General features: G+C 42.2%; 1 protein-coding gene across 1 annotated transcript; it reads left to right on the top strand.

Annotated features, from left to right (window-relative positions):
• Positions 1–8,913: 8,913 nt before the first annotated feature.
• Positions 8,914–21,482, top strand: LOC128062994 (cytochrome P450 2G1). The gene is made up of 9 exons (XM_052655516.1): positions 8,914–9,093; positions 9,907–10,069; positions 12,040–12,189; positions 14,049–14,209; positions 14,461–14,637; positions 17,117–17,258; positions 19,271–19,458; positions 19,586–19,727; positions 21,301–21,482. Exons 1-9 carry the CDS (start codon positions 8,914–8,916, stop codon positions 21,480–21,482), a joined length of 1,485 nt encoding a protein of 494 aa, XP_052511476.1.
• Positions 21,483–22,399: the final 917 nt, after the last annotated feature.

Genomic DNA, 22,399 nt, shown 5'->3' with positions numbered 1-22,399 from the left:
CAGATTGACACTTTGGAGATAAACTGTTACTTTTCTGAAGTCACTGTTGTTCTGAGGTCTCTGATACAATCAGATACAACATCCTGTCCTCTTATGACTTCCTAATTGAACACTCCTCCCAACCGAAAGTCTATAGGAGCTAACCTCACAGAGACGTGCTGCTAAGTCACTTCAGTCGTGTCCGACTCTGTGCGACCCCATAGACAGCAGCCCACCAGGCTCCCCCGTCCCTGGGATTCTCCAGGCAAGAACACTGGAGTGGGTTGCCATTTCCTTCTCCAATGCATGAAAGTGAAAAGTGAAAGTGAAATCGCTCAGTCGTGTCTGACCCTCAGCGACCCCATGGACTGCAGCCTTCCAGGCTCCTCTGTCCATGGGATTTTCCAGGCAAGAGTACTGGAGTGGAGTGCCATTGCCTTCTCCATCACAGAGACGTGCCAGTCTCAAATTCATCCATTCATCACCAACTACCCATGTATCAATTTCAAAAAGCCCTCTCTCGCCAGGGTGGTTCAATCAACCTTTCCTTCTTCAGTCTATCATTCAGGCATTCTTCCAACTATTCACATCCAACCAGGCAATTATCTCAAATTCTAGTTATGTACCCTTCCCAAAGCATCCATCGTTTAATCCTTTATCCTCTGACACATTCATCCATCCCTCCTTCCTACCACGCGTCCATTTAACCATCCATTCACTCTTCCACCATCGTGTCCTCTCACCCACTTATCCATATTTATTTATTCATCTTTCATTCACTAGCACGTTCAACCTTTCACCCATTTGCCTTCTTCCCATTTATTTATCCATTGATCCATTCTCATCCAGTGATTCCTCTTTCTGTTTATCCACCCATGCCGCTATTCATCTATCTATCCTCCCATCTATTAATTTTTCTTTCCATCATTCTATCATGCATCGTTCCATTCAGTCCTTACTTTCACCCATATTTACCAGTTTGGACCCTTCTAAACATCCACTTCCCCTCTGTCCATGTCATCCTCATCAGGGAATTCCACACTAGTTGATGCATTTTCATTTCCTCCTAGTCTAACTTTTTCAGTAAGTTCTGCTCTATTAATTTTATTTTTTTAGGAAACGAGAGGTTGGGATCTGGTCTCCTTGTCCAACTTAAGAAGAAAAGGGGAAAGGAGGAGAGGAACAATGAACTGGGCCCTTATGGGGACAGAAAATAGCAGGAAGCCTCAGGAATGGACTTCCATGCAGTTCCAGATTTTGTTATATTTAGAACTGAGTACTTACATTTTCTGGGTGCTAACTTACATATTATTTTTTTAATCTTACATGTTATTTAAAATTTTTTGAGATTCCAATTTTTCATTGCTGTTATATAAAAATACATTTGACTTTTGTATGTTGACATTATAGTCTGTGACCTTGCAAAATACACTTATTAGCTCCAGTTTTTTTGTGTAGTTGAGGATTTTCTACAGAGACATTCATATCATCTGTAAATAAGGATAGCTGTATTTCTTTCTTTTCAATCTATATGATTTTTTTTTCTTGCCTTATTGCACAAAGTAGACAACAGGTACATGAAAAGATGCTCAGCACCACTAATCATCAGAGAAATGCATATCAGAATCACAATGAGCTATCACATTACATCTGTCAGAATGACTATCATCAAAAAGTCTACAAATAACAAATGTTAGAGGGGATGTGAAGAAAAGAGAACCTTTGTACACTGTTGGTGGGAAAATGGAGTGGAGGTTCCTAAAAAAACTGAAAAATAGAACTACTATAGGGCCCAGCAGTCCCACTCCATGGGCATGAATTGAAAGAAGATGAAAATACTCATTTGAAAAGACATATGCATCCCAGTGTTCACAGCAGCATTATGTATAATAGCCAAGATATGTAAGCAACCTAAGTGGCCATCAGCAGATGAATGGATGAAGAAGCTGTGGCATATATACACAATGGAATATTACTCACCCTTAAAAGAATGAAATTCTGCCATTTCAACAATATGAATGGACCTAGAAGGTATTATACTTAGTGAAGTAAGTCAGAGACAAACACTCTTTGATATCACTTTTATGTGAAATCTAAACATAAAACAAATGAATAAGTATAACAAAACAGAAACAGACTCCCAGATACAGAGAACAGCGTAGTAGTTACCAGAGAAGGAAGAGGGTGGGGCAAAGTAGGGGTAAGGGATTAAGAAATACAAACTGCTATGTATGAAACAAAGAAACAACAAGGATATCTTATACAGCACAGGGAAATAAAGCTATTATTATGTAATAACTGTAAATGGAGTATAATCTATACAAATATTGAATCACTATTGTACTTCTGAAACTAATATAATATTGTAAACCAAATACACTTTAATTTAAAAAGAGAGAAAGAAAAAGCAAACAAGAAAGAGATATGATTGGACTAAGCCACAGATAGAGGAGACCTTCAATTTAGAAAGGAGTTGGGACCTCCCTGGTGATCCAGGGGTTAAGACTCTGCTTCCTCTGCAGGGGGCACGGGTTGATCCTTGGTCCAGTAACTAAGATCCCACATGTCATGTGGTATGGCTAAAAAAAATTTTAAAGCACGGAGTCCCTAATGATTGCTGTGCTGTGCAACAAACACCAGTGGTGGTTGATTCTTTGTGACCCCATGGACTGTAGCCTGCCAGGCTCCTCTGTCCTTGGGAATGCTCCAGGCAAGAATACTGGAATGGGTTGCCATGCTCTCCTCCAGGGGATCTTCCCAACGCAGGGATCAAACCCAGGTTTGATCAGCAGGCAGATTCTTTACCACCCGAGCCACCAAGGAAGCCCAAGAATACTGGAGTGGGTAGCCTATCCCTTCTGCAGGGGAACTTCCTGACCCAGGAGTCAAACCAAGGTCTCCTGCATTGCAAACTGATTCTTTACCAGCTGAGCTACCCGGGAAGCACCCCCTAATGATTAGCAATGCAAAAATATTCACACATTTTTTTGACAGGGAACTGATAATCAAATTATCAAGCTTATCTGTATTGGAGACGATCACAATAGAATGCCAGATAATTTTGAGAGCCGTAAACACATTTGTGACACTATAACTAGATCTGTTCAGATCTTAATCATGTACTGTGACAAATGTAGCCTTGGAAAGGGAAGATATTTGGGGTTCTCTGGGATTAGTAGCTGTGATGAAATGTTGTGAGAATATGATAATTAAATTCCTGTGTATATATTGAAACATGGGTCTTACAGATCTGTGAAACTGAGTAGGGGAGGTAGGTGAATGTTCAGTAGATGGAGATTCTCCTGTGTCAGGAGTATCTGTGTCAGGAGAGTCTGGGCATGGGGACCAACTATGTGAACACGCTGAAAGGAGAATAGTTGTAATTAGAGAAAGAGGGTCTCTGATCATTGATGTGTGAGGGCATATCCAGGTAATACATAGACTAAGTATTTTCCCTTCAAGAGAAGGATGCTTAGGAATTTGAAATTCAAAGAATACAGATCTAAGTTTAAATTTTAGCTGTGTCATTTTATAGCCAAGTTGTTTTTTTATTTTAATAAAGATGTCTGAACCTAAAAAACAAACAAAAAAGTCTTGTAAAATTTGTTTTGTGGAGCTAAACTCCTTAACTTTTGCTTATTTGTAAAATTTTTGCTCTCTCCATAAACTCTGAATGAAAGCCTTGCTGGGCAGAGTGTTCTCAGTTGTAGGTTTTTCCTTTTCATCACTTTAAATATATCACACCTCTCCCTTCTGTCCTGCAGGGTTTCCACCGAAAAGTCAGCTGATAGCTTTACAAGAGTTCCTTGTAATTTGTTGCTTTTCCTTTGCTGCTTTTAATATTCTACCTTTATTTTTTATTTTTACCATTTTAATTAGAATGTGTCTTGTTGTGGTCCTGTTTGGGTTAATCCTGTTTAGGACTCTCTGTGTTTCCTGGATCTGGATATGTGTTTCTTTATCCAGGTTAGGGAAATTTTCTGCCCTCAAATATGCTCTCTGCCCCTTTCTCACTCCTTTCTTCTGGGACCCTTATAATGCAAATATTAGTGCACTTGATGTTGTCCTAGAGGTCTCTTCAACTGTCCTCAATTTTTAAAATTTTCTGTTCAGCTTCAGTAATTTCCACTACTCTGTCTTCCAATTTGCTGATCTGTTCCTCTGTATCATCTAATCTACTGTTGACTCCTTTTAGTGAATTTTTAACTTCAGTTATTGTACTGTTGAGCTCTGTTTGGCTTTTTTTATATTTCCTAATTCTGTTAAAAATTTCTAGCTTCTCACTCTGTTCATCCAGTCTTCTCTTGAGTTCTTTGACCACCTTTATCATCACTGACATAAACACTTCACTGGTAGATTACTGATCTCCACTTCACTTAGTTCTTCTAGGATTTTATCTTGTTCTTTCATTTGCAATATATTCCTCTGTCACCTCATTTTGCCTAACATGCTGTTTTTTATTTCAATGTACTTGGTAGGTAGGTTATGTTTCCCAGCCTTGGAAAAGTGGTCTTTTGTGGGAGACATCCTATGCATCCCAGCAGGATACTCCCCTCTGGTCACCAGTACCGTATGATCTAGGGTGCTGGAAAGCACCATTTTGAAATCCTCCCTCTAGTTTATTAGCTTCAGGGCCCAGAGCTGCCTCCTGCCCATCAGACTTTAGGCACCATTACTGGGACTTCCCACACGATGCAAGTAATTGAGTGGGGAAACAGCCCACTACTTTGAGGAATACTTTTCAGCCATTATTTCTACTAATATTTCCACTGTCCCATCATCTCTTTCTTCTTCTTCTGGTATTCCAGTCGTGCACGTTACGCCATTTGATAGTAGCATAACTCTATCTTAGTGTAACCACTAAGAAGATTCTTCTATCCCTATGGAAGAAAGGAAAGGATAAAGAAGGAGGGAGGAGAGAGGAAAAAGAAAAGTAGTGGTAGGGGGTGATGAGAGGGAGAGAATGAAGGAAAAAAAAAAGGAAGACATTGAAGGGAGAGTCTTTGAAAGAGGGAAGTGAGAGAAAGAGAGAGAAAGGGAATATAGAGAGAAACTGAGGAGAAAAGAGAAGGGGAATGGAAGGAGAGGGGAAAGGTGAAGGGAGTTAGGAAAGAAAGAAGAGGAGTGAGATTTTTAAAAGATAATTCTCAAAATTATTAAAACCCTAACTTCTCAAAATGTGTGCTGCACAAGTGTCAAGATTATTTAATTCATTAACGAGGGAACTAGGTGTAAAGAAAGCTAGTCTATCCAGAGAAGGAAATGGCCACCCACTCCAGTATTCTTGCCCGCAAAATTCCATGGACAAAGGATCCCGGCGGGCTACCGTTCATGGGGTCACAAAGAGTTGGACACGACTGAGCAACTGAGCATGCATGCATATCCCACAGACGCACTTACATATATGCTCTGCAAATGTTTGGCATTGTTTGCCACAGTAAAAAATAGAAAACAAAAATGCCTACCAACAGAGAACTGGTTTAATAGACTATATATCTACACAGTAGAGTATGCAGAAATAGTATGCAGCTATAATAAAAAGTAAGGAAAAGTTCCTTATTGAAATGGCAATATTAATATTCCCAAGAATATTGTTAAATGAAAAATGCAAGGTGAAGAACAATATGTGTATGTATATATAAATTTTGTAATAATATATAATGAATTTTACGTAAGAAGGAGAATGAGAATATCCGTATTTGCTCATATTTGCATAATGTCACACTGGAAGGATAAACAGAGGATTTAAAAAAACAGTTGTCTGGGGGAATACAGGTGAAAGTGAGGCTTTTCTGTGTTTTTCTTCTTTTTTGCATTTTTAAGAGTTTTGTTTTGAACATTCTACCTATTTTTAAAATAATGCTGAATTATATCCAATGTTGTTTTAGCATTTATTGACATCATTAAATTTGTTTCTCTATTAATTATTTTATGATTATTTTAATTAAATGTTTTATATGTTAAAAAAAAAAAAAGAAAGCTAGTCCCCAAGACAAATGAAACACTAGGACTTTTATAGTCCAAAAAGATGGGAAAGAAATACTGAATTAACTACAAAACTGGCTAATGTCTAATTTTATTGCATTTTTTAAAATCTGGGGGTAATGTCACCTTCTCTAACAAACAGAAAAAGATAGTCATCATGAGTTCAGTTTTGTAGAATTATAAAATGCTTAGACCTCGATCAACTATGTAAACAAAATGACATCCTATTTTGAAATGAGATTATCTTTAAATGGACCTGTAAGAAAATGAAAAAGCCCAATAATTATCTTTTTAATTTCCATGTTTTGGATAATTTTTCTCAGCGGAAGGGAAGAAATTCAGAGGCCCCATTCACTGTCCTTTTTAGTCTCCAATAGAAGAATGACCCCTATATCAAACTCTGTCCCTAGATTTTGGTTCCCTTAAGTTTGGAGGGGTTTTGGTTTTGTTTGGTTGGTTGGTTGGTTTTGTTTTGGAACTGGGAGAAACGGCTATGCACTACTGGCTGTACCTCCCTACTCCCACTAAAAACATCTAGGAGGAGGTAAAAGATTGAAGGCAGGAGAAGGGGATGACAGAGGATGAGATGGTTGGATGGCACCACTGACTCAATGGACATGAGTTTGAGCAAGCTCTGGGAGATGGTGAAGGACAGGGAAGCCTGGCATGCTGCAGTCCATGGGGTCACAAAGAGTCAGACATGCCTGAGTGACTGAATCAAACTGAAAGGACATTCTGCCCTTCTCCCCATAGCTCCCACCTTTCTTAATGCTGATCCCCACTCTCCTCCGGAAGAATCCGCAGAGCACTGAAAACTTGTGTGTATTAGTCATTCATCGTATCTGACTCTTTGCAACCCCACAGACTGTAGCCCGCCAGGCTCCTCTGTCCATGGGATTCTCCAGGCAAGAATAGTGGAGTGGGTTGCCGTTTCCTCCACAGGATTTTTCTGACCCAGGGATTGATCCTGGATCTCCTGCATTGCAGGCAGATTCTTTACCGTCTGAGGTGGCTCAGACTGAAAATTTTGAATTATAGAATTCTGGAATCCTCAAACATTACAACAACAGATTTGGAGGAACCACAGAATCTTAGAAAAATGACAGCTTGGAGAAGCCACTTAGCTCAGTCTTGAAACTCAGTCTTTAGCTCACCCTTCATAGCATAAAACACCTTTGATAATGAGTCTTCATAGACTGTGCACAAAGATCTCCCAGACTCGCTTATCTTGCCTCCCTAGGGAAACAACAACAACAACAACACAATTCTAGCTATCCTCCTTTCTGCTGAAGCCAGAATACTTTCTCTCTCCAACCTGTCTGAATGGGAGGACCAAACTCACAACTGTCACCATCACAGATGATTAAGAGTCTAGGGACTTCCCAGGTGGTCCAGTGGTTAAGACTCCATGTTCCCAGTGCAGGGGTTCCGGGTTTGGCCCTGGCCAGGAGACTAGATCCCACATGCTGCAACTAAAGGTCCTGCAGCTCTTGCTGCAAATAAGAACCAGTGCAGCCAAATAATTTTTTTTTTTTTTAGTATCTAATCCTGAGTTGGTGTAAGTGTGTGCATTGGGAGGTGGTCAGAATGGAAAAAAGAGGCAAAAGATGTGAGAGTTGAAAGAAGCAGCCTAGAGCTTACTCTTACTCCATGAAAGCCATTCTAGCAGCAGATCCAAGATGGAGAAGGTGGTGCTGTGTGAATCGCTCCGTTTTCCCAGAGTTCCAACCATTGTGATCACAGGACACCTCAACCTAGACGGCCAAGCCTTAATCCAAATCTACAGGCTTCCTAGGAGATTCAATTTCCAAGCCTGAGAATCAACATAGAGGAGAAGGGCTTTTGAGTTGTGTTTAATAACATGTGTAGGTCGAATATAATTCCCAGGAATTTTGTTTCAGGTCAGTAAAGAAGATTTATAAATATTTGGTGCAAAAAGGATGGAAAACCATTATGTAGAGTATTACAAAGAGCAATCACTCGGTCATGTCTCTAGAGATAATGAGACTGGGGCTCAGAGGTGGTTCCTACATCTCAAACTTGGAAAATGAATACACACACACACACACACACCAATAAAGTTCTGATAAAGTAACACAGGTAAACTTTGGTTATTATTATTTAATATTATCTTGAGTGAAAACAGTATAACTTGTTGAATTAAACCCTTTCAATTGAGTTGTTTCTTTTATGGTTTTAAATCTTCATCTTTCTCTCTTTAAAAAAAAAGATAATTAATTAGGGTCTAGCAAAGAGAGAGGGGGCTTCCCTGGTGGCTCAGTTGGTAAAGAATCTGCCTCCAATGTGGAAGACCTCGGTTTGATCCTTGGGTTGGGAAGATTCCCTGGAGGAGGGCATGGCAACCCACTCCAATATTCTTGCCTGGAGAATCCCCATGGACAGAGGAGCCTGGCGGGCTACAGTCCAAGGGGTGGCAAAGAGTTGGACACAACTGAGCGACTAAGAACACAGAGAGAGGAGCCATCTCTGTTTTTCATCAAGACTTTCTAAAACCGTATGCTAACCCTATTTGACAGACAGGAAACTGAGCCCAAGAGAGTTACATGACTCACCTAATGAAGAAAACGTGGAACTCAGATTGTATGATCCCTAAATGAAAAAGCCTTAAAAATGATGTTCAACTGCTTCTCATGTCCTACCAAGACAAGCTTAACTGGAAGCTGAGCTGAGAGAGAACTGAGAGACTGGAAATACGAAGAAAGAGGAATGTCCCCAGTAGATTTCCCTGGGTGAATTCAATCCACCTTTTTACAGGTGGGAGATTATAGGTTATATAACCACCCCCCCAGATAAAGCAATCTCTTCCCTCATGACATCTGTACCCGGAAAACTTGAATCCCGAGGTGTTCAGATTTCTACACAGTTGATTTCCCAGAATGTATTTAGGTAGGATCTGGTGCCCTGGGCACAATCCTTCGACCTGGCACCATGGAGCTGGGAGGGGCCTTCACCATGTTTCTAGCACTCTGTTTGTCTTGTCTGCTCATCCTCATCGCCTGGAAACGGATGAGCAAAGGGGGAAAGCTGCCGCCTGGTCCCACACCGATACCTTTCCTGGGGAACGTGTTGCAAGTTCGTACTGATGCTACTTTTCAATCTTTCATGAAGGTGAGTCTGTCTGCTTTCGCACAGCTGGAAGCAACTAATTCTATAGACAGATAGTGTAGAAATTTCTGAATTCTGTAACAAAGGCTCTTGGAAACATAACCTTAGATTTCTGGAATTCCAGAATCTTAAACTCTTGGAAACACAGACTCCTAGCACATTGAAACTTAAGACCTTCAGGACTTTGGAATAACAGTACCTTCTTCTTTAAAAAGAAAAATATGTTGCATTGCACTACTTGTTAAAGATTTTTTTTAATGCGGGCCATTTTTAAAGTCATTATTGAATTTATTAGAATATTGATTCTGTTTTTCTGTTTTGGTTTTCTGTCCACAAGGCATGTGGGATCCTAGTTCCCTGAACAGGGATCAAACCCCCACCCCTTGCATTGGAAGGTAAAGTCTTAACCACGGGGCCTCCAGGACAGTGCCTGGAATAAATAGTTACCTTCTATCCTTAGATACAAGAACTCTTGCACTCTGTGGGTCTTCAAACTTTGACTCGGTATCATGAAATCGTAGGATTCTAGAAAGTTAGCACTTCAGAGCGAGATACATGGATCTTGGAATTCCATCTCATCTAGGTCCACCATTTTACAGATGCAGAAACCAAAGCTTGTAGCAGCAATGGGGGATCTTGCCCAGGATCACAGAAGCCAAGACTTCTGTGTCTCTTTATCAGCAGTCTTTCCAAGCCCAGGACTCAATTTTATCTGTTATTCCCATGCTCCTTGAAATCGCCATCTCCTAAAATCCTTGACTGGTTGTCACTTGGTGCTACACTCAGCCTCCTCCTCTTATGTCTTCCTTCATTCAGCTCAAGGAGAAATACGGTCCAGTCTTCACTGTGTACATGGGGCCCCGGCCAGTGGTTGTTTTATGTGGACATGAAGCAGTGAAGGAGGCCCTAGTAGACCGAGCAGATGAGTTCAGTGGCCGCGGAGAACTGGCTTCAATAGAGCGAAACTTCCAAGGTCATGGTAGGTAACAACAACAAAAATAAAAACAAGATGTAATCACAAAGTGTAATGTACTTCTATATCCCCGGTTCTTTGATAAGTGCTCTAAATGAATTACTGCTGTGACTTCTCTGAGAGCTATTAATGTCTTCCTAATTTTGCAAATGAGGAATCTGAGAATGAGAAACATTAGTAGCAGCAGTCAGTGGTAGAATCGTTTTACTTTGAACCCAAACCGTCTGACTCTAGAGGATCGTCTGTGTTACTTGTGTTATTATTTCTGATAGATGAGTGGCACTCTTGTAATTCACCAAGCTCTCATAGCCAAGCTTACTGTTTACTCTCCTATATACACACACAGACCCAACCCATAAGTCTCTGCATCCTCCACAGATTTCTTTTTAATGTTCCCTACACATCAGTCTCTAATGGCCCTGAGGCAGAATTCCAGAATTCTTTCCTGGAGAATCCCATGGACAGAGGGGCCTGGCAGGCTATGGTCCATAGGATTACAAAGAGTCAGACACAACTGAAGCAACTTAGCATGCACACACTTAGCATGCACACACTTAGCATGCCCACATCATTCAATTCCAAGCAGCCTCACACCATTTTTTGATACTTTCACTCACCCACCTATCCCTATGCCTTTCCTTCCATCCATCCATTTTTCCATTGATCCATACAGCCACCAAAAAAATTCATTAGACTTTCTATACAAATATCAGTATCTTTCCAACAAACTGATCTGTACATCATCTATTAATTAACTTCTCATTTACCCATCTAGTCATCCTCTCATCCATCCATTCATTTTTCCTTCCATCATGCATCCACCTATTAATCATTCAGTCATCCACACCTCCTTCCAACCATTTACCCATACATCACCAACCATCCATCCATTAGCCCTTTACCCATCCAGAAGTCTTTAATCCATCCATTTGTCAGTCATTCCAGTCACAAACACTTCCTTCCATTCAGTGATCTATAAAAATCATTTCATCAAATTTCCAAAGATTAATTCACTGATGCATGCACATCCGGAAACTTCTAAATACTGTTTACTACATGGTAACTCCTTTTGTGTGGGTGTATTAGTGTACAGGTATGATCTTCTGTGAACACTTACATGTATGTCTAGAGAATACAAGTAGAACACAGAATATAGAAGTCTCCCCACTCCAACATACTCCATATGACATTCTATCTATGCTTGTATACTAAATTGCTTCAGTCATGTCCAGCTCTTTGTGACCCTATGGACTCTAGCCCACCAGGCTCCTCTGTCCATGGGATTCTCCAGGCAAAAATACTGGAATGTGTTGCCATGCACTCCTCTAGGGGACCTTTCTGACCCAGGGACAGAACTCACATCTCCTGTGTCTCCTGCATTGCACACAGATTCTTTACCACTGGGCCACCAGGGAAGCCCATTCTATCTATAAAGAAAGTGAAAGTGAAGTCACTCAGTCGCGTCTGACTCTTTGCGACCCCATGGACAGTAGCCTGCACCAGGCTCCTCAGTCCGTGAGATTTTCTAGGCAAGAGTACTGGAGTGGGTTGCCATTTCCTTCTCCAGGGAATCTTCCTGACCCAGGGATTGAACCCAGGTCTCCCACATTGTAGACAGACGCTTTACCATGTGAGCCACCAGGGAAGTCCCATTCTATCTATAGCTCCCCCCATATTCCTAGGCAACCATCCATTATATGCATTTATCCAGTTCCAGGTCTCTAGCCTGTAGGAAACTCTCTGTAATCTCCCGCAGTCATTACTAGCCTGATTTCTTTTCCTTCATCTCAGTCCTGGGCTGTTTTGGGGAGTCCAGTAGGGAGGGAACTTTAGTTTCCCCATTAAGCCTGGAAGGTTGAAAGAGGCATCCCCAGGGGAAAGTTTGCAGCTGTCATATCCTGGCACCCTCCCAGTCCAGCACAGAGCTGGGCACAAACAAGAGGTGAGACGGGAGCCTGACCCTGAAATCCTGGCAGGTGTAGCTCTGGCTAACGGAGAACGATGGAGGATTCTCCGACGCTTCTCCCTGACCATTCTTCGGGACTTCGGGATGGGAAAGAGGAGCATTGAGGAGCGGATCCAGGAGGAGGCCGGCTTCCTACTAGTGGAATTACGCAAGACCAAAGGTATGTGTGACCCCAGCCAGGAGGGCTACCAGGGGACTTGGTGGAGGGGGTGGGGGTGTAGAAAGCTCAGTCACGAGAAGATGGGCTTTAGTGGGAGAAAGTTTGGGAGTGGGAAAGGGTGAAGAAGATGAAGGATTTACTGAGATTTCTAGCCAGATTCCATGTTAAAAGTTAACATGAAAGACCCTTAGAGATCCCTTGTCCAGGGACTTGAGTCAGTGGATCTTAAGGAGTTTTTGAGCTCCTCGTATCATGTACAGACTTTGGCAATATGTGAGTTTATGCCTTTTTGTGGTGGTAGGATTAAATTTATCTATCTAACTAGGTATACGTTCACACATACACATACAAAAACACATAATTTGGGTAAAAACCATACAATGCAAAAATTTGCCACTCTAACTATTTCTGAGGGCATGAGAGAATGAAATGGTTGCATGGCATCACCAACACAATGGACATGAACGTGGGCCAAGTCCAGGAGATGATGAGGGACAGGAAGGCCTGGTGTGCTGCAGCCCATGGGGTCCCAAAAAGTCGGACATGACTGGCGACTCAACAACAACAAACTGTTCTAAGTGTACAATTGAGTTGTGCTACATATATTTACACTGTTGTGAAAGATTTTTAGAACTTTTTCAACTTGCGAATTTGAAACATTACACCATTTCATTACATTTTTAAAGGGATCCATGATGCACCCCAAAATAAGATCTGGAATGTCTGGGGTCTAATGAAAAAAGACACAGAGGCTGAGAAATACAGAGATGAATAGATCAGATACAGAAACAGAGACAAATTTCTCTACATTAGACTCCTCCCTTGGGCTCCATGGGTGCCAAATGGTCGGCATAAAGACTCTGTATACTCAGGTACCCCTAGAAATTATTTGCAAAGCTAATTGTGATTATATGCATTGCTTTAGGGAAATTTTCCCCACACCCACTGGCCTGACCAGCATCTCATTTTATAGATGGTGCAGCTGAGGCCAGGGGAAGAATTTTATTTTAAATAGTGCAGATGGAATCATTGGTAGAGATAGACCGAATCTAGCCATTCTTTTCTATTTTTTTAATGCATCCCTTACCTCCACTTCTTTCTAAAACCTGTGACTCTCCAGGACAGTTAACTTCTTTTTTTTTTCTCCTTTTTTTTTTAATATTTGTGGCTGCACTGGTTCTTCATTTCTGTGCAGGCTGTCTCTAGGTGCAGCGAGCTGGCATTACTCTTCATTGTGGTGAACGGGCTTCTCATTGCAGAGCACAGGCTTTTGACGAGAGGGCTTGAGTAGCTGCAGCGCGCAGGGTCCGTGGTTGTAGCTCTCAGGGTCCAGCGCACTCAGGCTCAGTAGTTGTGGTACACTGGCTTAGTGGCTCCTGAGCACGTGCAGTCTTCCCAGACCAGGGATCGAACCTGCGTCCCCTGCATTTGCAGGCAGGTTCTTATCCACTGTACCACAAGGGAAGTCCCAGGACAATTAACTTCTAATAACAAAAAATAAGGATTCAGCTCCACCAGCATCTCTCACATGGTTATTACATGTCAGGCACTGTGCTAAGTATTTTACGTGGATAATTAACATTGAATTTTCATGAACCAATGAGGTGGCTATTTTTTTAATCTTCACATATTTTTATGTATTTATTTGGCTGCACCGGGTCTTAGCTGAGGCACACAGGACCTTTAGTGGCAGCATGTGAGATCCAGTTCCCAAACCAGGAATTGAACTCAGGCCCCCTGCAATAGGAGCGTGGAGTCTCAGCCACTGGACCACCAGGGAAGTCCCTCAGGTGCTTATTAAACCAATCTGATGTCACATTCCATGTTCCTACTCATGGCCTCCAACTTCCATTATTCAGGAGCTCGCATCGAACCTACTTTCTTCCTGAGCCGCACTGTCTCCAACGTCATCAGTTCCGTCGTCTTTGGAAGCCGCTTTGACTATGAGGACAAGCAGTTCCTGAAGTTGCTGCAAATGATCAACCAGAGTTTCATAGAAATGAGCACATCCTGGGCCCAGGTGCCCATCAGTCACCTCTATGTCCACCCCCCAACCTCTGTTAACTAAGCCCCTGCCTCTTCCTCACTAACTCCTCCCCACAATCTTGGGAGGCAAGAATCAAGATGCCCTGGGTCTCCAAGAAGCAAATGGCCTCATGCAATTCTCAGACCCCGTGCTAGATGCTAAGCCCAGCTATTGGACTCCAGACTCAGCCCAGGCTGGCCTCTGGTGCCCATTGCTAACAAACATCCTTTGCTTATTCCCCACAGTTATATGACATGTATTCTGGAATCATGCAATATTTGCCAGGAAGACACAATCGCATCTACTACTTGATAGAGGAGCTCAAGGACTTCATTGCCTCCAGGGTCAAGATCAACGAAGCATCACTTGACCCCCAGAACCCTCGGGACTTCATTGATTGCTTCCTCATCAAGATGCACCAGGTACCTCTTCCTCTGCCCCCAGTCCTTTCCTCTCATCTCCCCAATCCCTAGCACCTACAACTTTAGACTTATCTGTAAACATCTTGATGACAGTATGTCAAGGGCCAAGCATTGTTTCACCAGGTTGATTTTTATTTATAGATGAGATATAGAAACTGTTAAGGTATAAACTCTTACACTCTTAAACTTTGAAGCTAAGACTTCTAAGAACATGGAAACAAACTTGTACACCTTTCTAATCTGATACACCAGAGACTTACAAATACAGAAAAGTAGAATGCATTTTTAGAGTCTTAGAATTTGCCTAGCTGAAACATTTAAAGTCTAAACTTTGGAGTTTAAACTTCAAAATTAAAAGTTTAATGTCTTCCCAGCTTCCAATGCAGGGGTGTGGTTTCTACCCCTGGTTGGGGAACTGAGATTCCATATGCCACGTGGTGTGGCTAAGAAATCAATTTTCACCTTTTTCTAAAGTGTACATGGAACCTTCTCCAGGATATATCACATCCTGGGCCATAAATCTAGCCTTGGTAAATTCAAAAAAATTGAAATCATTCCAAGAATCTTTTCTGAACACAATGCAGTAAGATTAGATCTCAATTACAGGAGAAAAACTATTAAAAATTCCAACATATGGAGGCTGAACAATACGCTGCTGAATAACCAACAAATCACAGAAGAAATCAAAATATGCATAGAAATGAATGTAAATGAAAACACAACAACCCAAAACCTATGGGACACTGTAAAAGCAGTGCTAAGGAGAAGGTTCATAGCAATACAGGCTTACCTCAAGAAACAAGAAAAAAGTCAAATAAATAACCTAACTCTACACCTAAAGCAACTAGAAAAGGAAGAAATGAAGAACCCCAGGTTAGTAGAAGGAAAGAAATCATGAAAATTATGGCAGAAATAAATGCAAAAGAAACAAAAGAGACCATAGCAAAAATCAACAAAGCCAAAAGCTGGTTCTTTGAGAAGTTAAATAAAATTGACAAACCATTAGCCAGACTCATCAAGAAACAAAGGGAGAAAAATCAAATCAACAAAATTAGAAATGCAAATGGAGAGATCACAACAGACAACACAGAAATCCAAAGATCACAAGAGATGACTATCAGCAGTTATATGTCAATAAAATGGACAACTTGGAAGAAATGGAAAAATTCTTAGAAAAGTACAACTTTCCAAAACTGAACCAGGAAGAAATGGAAAATCATAACAGACCCATCACAAGCATAGAAATTGAAACTGTAATCAGAAATCTTCCAGCAAACAAAAGCCCAGGACCAGATGGCTTCACAGCTGAATTCTACCAAAAATTTAGAGAAGAGCTAACACCTATCCCACTCAAACTCTTTCAGAAAATTGCAGAGGAAGGTAAACTTCCAAACTCATTCTATGAGGCCACCATCACCCTAATACCAAAACCTGACAAAGATGCCACAGAAAAAGAAAACTATAGGCCAATATCACTGATGAACATAGATGCAAAAATCCTTAACAAAATTCTAGCAAACAGAATCCAACAACATATTAAAAAGATCATACATCATGACCAAGTGGGCTTTATCCCAGGGATGCAAGGATTCTTCAATATCCGCAAATCAATGTAATATACCACATTAACAAATTGAAAAATAAAAATCATATGATTATCTCAATAGATGCAGAGAAAGCCTTTGACAAAATTCAACATCCATTTATGATAAAAACCTTCCAGAAAGCAGGAATAGAAGGAACATACCTCAACATAACAAAAGCTATATATGACAAACCCACAGCAAACATTATCCTCAATGGTGAAAAAATTTTTTTCAAAAAATTTTAAAAGTTTAAACTCTTAGAGATATAGCAATTTAGAAGCTTAGTAACTCTGCATCATGGATTCTTAGGATTTTATAAACTTACAAATTTCTATTTTTCTACTGTAGAACCTCTGTACTCAGCAGGTTTTTTTTTTTAACAGATATTTGATTGAAATTTGACCTTTATTTATTTTTTATTCATTGGTTTGGCTGCGTTGGGTCTTAGTTGCAGAATGTGCATGAGAGCTCAGTAGCTCCAAGGCACGTGGGATCTTACTTCCCTGACCAGGGGTTGAACCTGCAACCCCTGAATTGCAAGGCAGATTCCTCACCACTGGACCACCAGCAAAATCCTTCAGCAGTTTGAAATCATGTACCCTAATGTCTTAGAACTTTCAGATCGGATAAGGCAGTCTCCACTTCCCTCTCCCTCATTCTCCCCATTGTTCACTACACTCCAACTATCCTGGCAGCTACACTGGCCTCCTCTTTGTCGTTCCTCACCAGACACACCTCTGCCTCAGGACCTTTGCTCTGACTGTTTCCTCTCCCAGATACTCACCTGGTTCACCCATCTGTTGTGTTTTCACAAAGCCCTACCTTATACACAGGGAGAAAACGAGATGAAGGCAGAAGATGGTGAGTCTATTTATTATCTCTCTCATTTTCAGGATAAAAACAACCCCCACACAGAATTCAACCTCAAGAATTTGGTCCTGACAACCCTCAACCTCTTTTTTGCTGGCACTGAGACAGTGAGCTCTACACTCCGCTATGGATTGCTGCTCATGATGAAGCATCCTGAGGTGGAAGGTGAGCGTCCACCTGAGCCTTACCTGGCAGATCTCACTCCCCACAGGAAAGAAGACATCATCCTGAAACTGTAGAATCCCACAGCTTTCAACTCCTCACACTTTAGAACCTCGGGATGTGGAATCTCAGGATCTCCGGCTTGGAAAGTCATTTAATTTCATCTTCTGCTTGGTGCCTGTCATGGTTTCTTATCCAATACTTTGGCCACCTGATGCAAAGACCCTGATGCTGGCAAAGACAGAAGGCAAAAGGAGAAGGGGGCGGCAGAGGATGAGACGGTTATAGATGGCATCAGTGACATGATGGACACGAATCTGAGCAAACTCTGGGAGACGGTGAAGGACAGGGAAGCCTGGCGTGTTATAGTCCGTGAGGTGGCAAGGAGTCAGACACGACTTAGTGACTGCATTACAACAACAAAATAGACTCTTATGTGGTGAGTTATGAGAAACTTAGTAGCTTAAAGCCACAATAATCTATCATCTTACAGTTCTGGACTTCAGAAGTTCAGATAGGCTTTCACTGGGTCAAACCAGGGTTGGTCTGACTCCTTGCTTTTTCCAACCTCTAGAGCTGTATTTCTTGCATTCCTGGGCTCCATTTCCAAAGCCAGCAGCATTTCATCTTCAAATCTCTCTTTGTATCCATTGTCACATCTCCTTCTCCGACTCTGACCTTTCTGCCTCCTTCTTATACAAACACTTGTGGTTACTTTTAGAGCCAATATGGATTATTCAGAATAATCTCCCCATCTCAAAACCCTTAAGTTAATTATATCTGCAAAGTGTCCTTGGTCTTGTAAGGTAACATACCCAGGTTCCAGGGATTAGGAGGTAGTATTTTTGATGGCCATTATTTGGCCAACTATAGTGGCAGAATCAAACAGAATCCATCGCCAGTAAACTGTAATCTGGTCTGGTTGGGTAACTCCAGTAATGAGAAACTCATTTATTCACCAAAGGAAAATTCCCAGTTTTGGCCCTTCTCCCTTCTAATGTGGCTTCCCCAGTGAATCAGCGGTAAAGAATCTGCCTGCAATGCAGGAGATGCAAGTTCGATCCCTGAGTCAGGAAGATCCCCTGGAGGAGGGGATGGCAACCCACCCTAGTATTCTTGCCTGGAGAATCCCATGGACAGAGGAGCCTGGCAGACTATATATAGTCCACAGGGTCACAAAGAGTTGGACACAACTGAGGACCTGAGCACACCTTCTAATGTAATTCAAAACAAACTAACAGATTTCTCTTGTTACAGACAATGGGAGAGACTAACATTTCCATTCAGACTCATCTAGTTTCTCCTTCATTGTCTGAGTTGTCTTTTACTAATCTAAATCATCTAATATCTAATGGACACCTCAGTTACTTGCATACTGCATTACATGTGCAATTTACAACTCCAAGGGCTTAATGCATTGTTGTTGTTGTTGTTGTCACTAAGTCGCATCTGACTCTTTGCGACCCAGGGACTGCAGCACACCAGGTTGCTCTGTCCTTCAGTATCTCCAGATACGTCTTTCCAGAGTTTGCTCAACTCACCATTGAGTCAGTGATGCAATCCAACGATCTCATCCTCTGTTGCCCCCTTCTCCTCCTGCCTTCAATCTTTCCCAGCATCAGGGTCTTTTCCAAGGAATCGGCTCTTTGCATCAGGTGGCCAAAGTATCAGAGCTTCAGCTTCAGCATCAGTTCTTCCAGTGAATATGCAGGGTTGGTCTCCTTTAGGAATGACTGGTTTGATCTTCTTGCTGTCCAAGGGACTCTCAAGAGTCTTCAGCACCACAATTCAAAAGCATCAATTCTTTGGCACTAAGCCTTCTTTATGGTCCAACTCTCACATCTGTATGTGACTACTGGAAAGAGTGTTTATTAGCCCCACCAATGTGTCAGGAGTTAAGAATAAAGAGACAGTCCAAATACATATGGAGCTGAAGACACAAACCTATGACCCAATCCTGGCCTCCAGAAACACCTCCTGCATCTTTGTCTGCTGTGTGTTCTGGTTTTTTCCAGCCAAGATCCACGAAGAGATTGACCAGGTGATTGGACCACACCGGATCCCAAGTGTCGATGACCGGGCCAAGATGCCCTACACAGATGCTGTGATCCATGAGATCCAGAGACTCACAGATATCGTGCCCATGGGCGTCCCCCATAATGTCATCCGGGACACTCATTTCCGAGGCTACCTTCTGCCCAAGGTGGAGCTGCACCTCTGTTCTCATCCCTCCCTCCACTGTACCCTACTGTACCCGACTCCTCCTGGGTCCCTACCATTCTCCATACTCCAAACCTGATTTCTCCTAACTGAGCCCATCTTCACCCCAGGGCACCGATGTCTTTCCTCTTCTTGGCTCCGTCCTCAAAGACCCCAAGTACTTCCGCTACCCAGATGCCTTCTATCCACAACACTTCCTGGACGAGCAGGGCCACTTCAAGAAGAATGAAGCCTTTGTGCCTTTTTCCTCTGGTAGGTGTCTATGGTCTGAGTCCCCCCACCCCCACCAGCTCTGCAGAAACACGCTAGATATGTCCCCCAATCATTGGTCTGTATTTGACATTCAGGTTTGAATGGGAAGCTGGGTGGTATTTCATAGACTCATACAATACTAGAATTCCAGAATGATGGAATATCAGGACCATGGACTCTGATAATTAGAAAAGTAATTGCACTAAATAGAGGCCAGCATATTTTTTCTAAGGGCCAAAATATAGAATATTTTAGGTTTCACTGGTCTTTGTCTGAACTATGCAGTCTACACCATTGTACTGTGAACGCACCCACAGACATTCATAAACAGTGATGCTGATACTGAGTCATGTCTGACTCTTTGCAACCCCATGAGCTGTTGCCCACCAGGCTCACCTGTCTGTGGGATTTTCCAGGCCAGAATACTGGAGTGGGTTGCTGTTTCCTCCTCCAGGCGATCTTTCCATCCCAGGGATTGAACCCCTGTTGCCTGGGCGCAGGCAGGTTCTTTACCTGCTGAGCCATCCTGGGGAATTCCCTGGTGATCCTGTTGTTAGGACTCCAAGCTTCCACAGCATGGGGCCAGGTTCAATCCCTGGTGGGGGATATAAGATCCTGAAAGCCGCATGGCATGGCGAGAAAACAATAAAAAGAAAAAAGCATGTCTGTGATGGATGCAAAATTAAAAAAAACTATGCACATTAACACTTGAATTTTAATTTTCACATGTCAAAAAATATTATTTTTCTCCTGATTTTTTAACCACTTAAAAATGTTAAAAGATTCTTATTTTGCAGACAGTATAAAACAGGCAGCAGGAAAGATTTACCCAATAAACAGCAGCTTGGTTAACTCATAATACAATATCTTTGAAAAATCGTATTTTAAGTGTAAGCTATACTGAACCTGGTGTCAGTGCAGCACACTCCACCACTTAAAACACCATCAGTGGGGCCATGAATGAGTTACTTCAGCTCCCTGTCTGTAAAATGGAGATTAATCTCTCCAAAGCACTGGAAGAGTGATTGACAAACAGCAAGCACTATTTTTTTTTAATTTGTGTTGGAGTATAGTTGATTTACAAGGTAGTGTTAGTATTTGCTGTACAGCAAAGTGAATCAGTTACACACACACACACACACACACATATATATATATATATTCTCTTCTTATTTTTTGTAAATCAAGCACTATTTAAGTGTGAGCTTTTGTTTTCCCTCACCAGTGTCTGGCACCTTGTAGGCACTTCCTAAACCTTTAAAACAACCAGAAATGAAAAGACTTTAAATGCATGGATCCTTTACAACCATTCTGTCTTAGAATCTGTTGGAATTTGCGCCATCAGAGAAATAGCTTCCACGTGTTGAGCCCCCATACGTGGAAGATCCTAGCGGAGCGTTAACTGTAGAAACTCATTGCATCTTTATAACCCTAAAAAGTGGGTATTATCATGACCCCAGAGATGCAGAGGAGGCAGCTGAGGCTGAGCGGTGGTGAGACCAGAATCCTCTCCATGCGGGTCTGCCTCTCCCCACTATTCCCCCCGCCCTCTTTCTCCCCTCTGTGCCCACAGGAAAGCGCATCTGCCTGGGCGAGGCCATGGCCCGCATGGAACTCTTCCTCTACTTCACCTCGATCCTTCAGAACTTCTCCCTACGTTCTCTGGTGCCACCTGCTGACATCGACATCACGCCCAAGGTCTCAGGCTTTGGCAACATCCCTCCGACCTACGAGCTCTGCTTCCTGGTCCGCTGAGCGCCCCCTATTGGAGGTGGAAGGAGCCGTCGGAGAACAGAGCTCTGCCCAAGTGTCCCGGCGCACCAAACCTCTTCATCCCTCTTCAGTTCTCCCAACAATTCTAAGAGAAGGCACTATTACACTGTCAGGGGACACAGGTCAGCAGGGGTCACCCCAAAATATGGAGCTGTATATCTTCTACATCCAGCAGAAAGCAACGCCCTGGCCAAGACCTTGGCAAAAGCTTGTAGATTTTAAGTTCATTTGTTCACCTCCACCTAGGTTTCTATCTGTACCAAATTCTTATTGTAGACCTCCATGTCTTTATGCTGTTCCGTTGACCTTTCCCCAGTAATGACCAAAGGTAGATAATGAAGAATAAACATAATAAAATTTTTAAATGGTGTGGTGCATTAGAAAAGCAAAGTAGGGATTTCCCTGGTAGTCCAATGGCTAAGACTCTGAGCTCCCAATGCAGGGGAGCTGGGTTCAATCTCTGATCAGGAAACTAAATCCCACAAGCTACAACTAAGAGCTTGCATGCCGCAACTAAGACCCGGTGCAGCCAAATAAATAATTTCTCAAAAAAAGGGAGAAAAGAAAAAAGAATTCCAGAATTGGAATTTTAAATCAGTGGCATGGGTGGTTTCACAAGGCCATAAGGAGCAAGCTGTTCAGGTATCTGGGGAGGGAATGTTCCTGGCAGAACAATTAAAAAGGGAAGAGCCGTAAGGCAAAAGACGGGGTGTGTGTTCATGAACCCACAAAGCAGACAGGTATGGCTGGAGTAGAGCAGGAAGGGAGAGCAGAAGAGTGAGTGAAATGAGGGCAAAGGGTTAAAAGGCCAGATTATGTGGGGCCTTGGTGAGGACTTGAGTGCAATGGAGGCCTTTGGGAAGGTCGGAGATCATAGGATGACATGTATTGACATGTTT

This window comes from Budorcas taxicolor, chromosome 18, assembly GCF_023091745.1.
Source record: "Budorcas taxicolor isolate Tak-1 chromosome 18, Takin1.1, whole genome shotgun sequence".
Taxonomy (NCBI): domain Eukaryota; kingdom Metazoa; phylum Chordata; class Mammalia; order Artiodactyla; family Bovidae; genus Budorcas; species Budorcas taxicolor.
The sequence above is the reverse complement of the archived record's forward strand: the minus strand, read 5'-3'. Positions and strand labels throughout refer to the sequence as shown.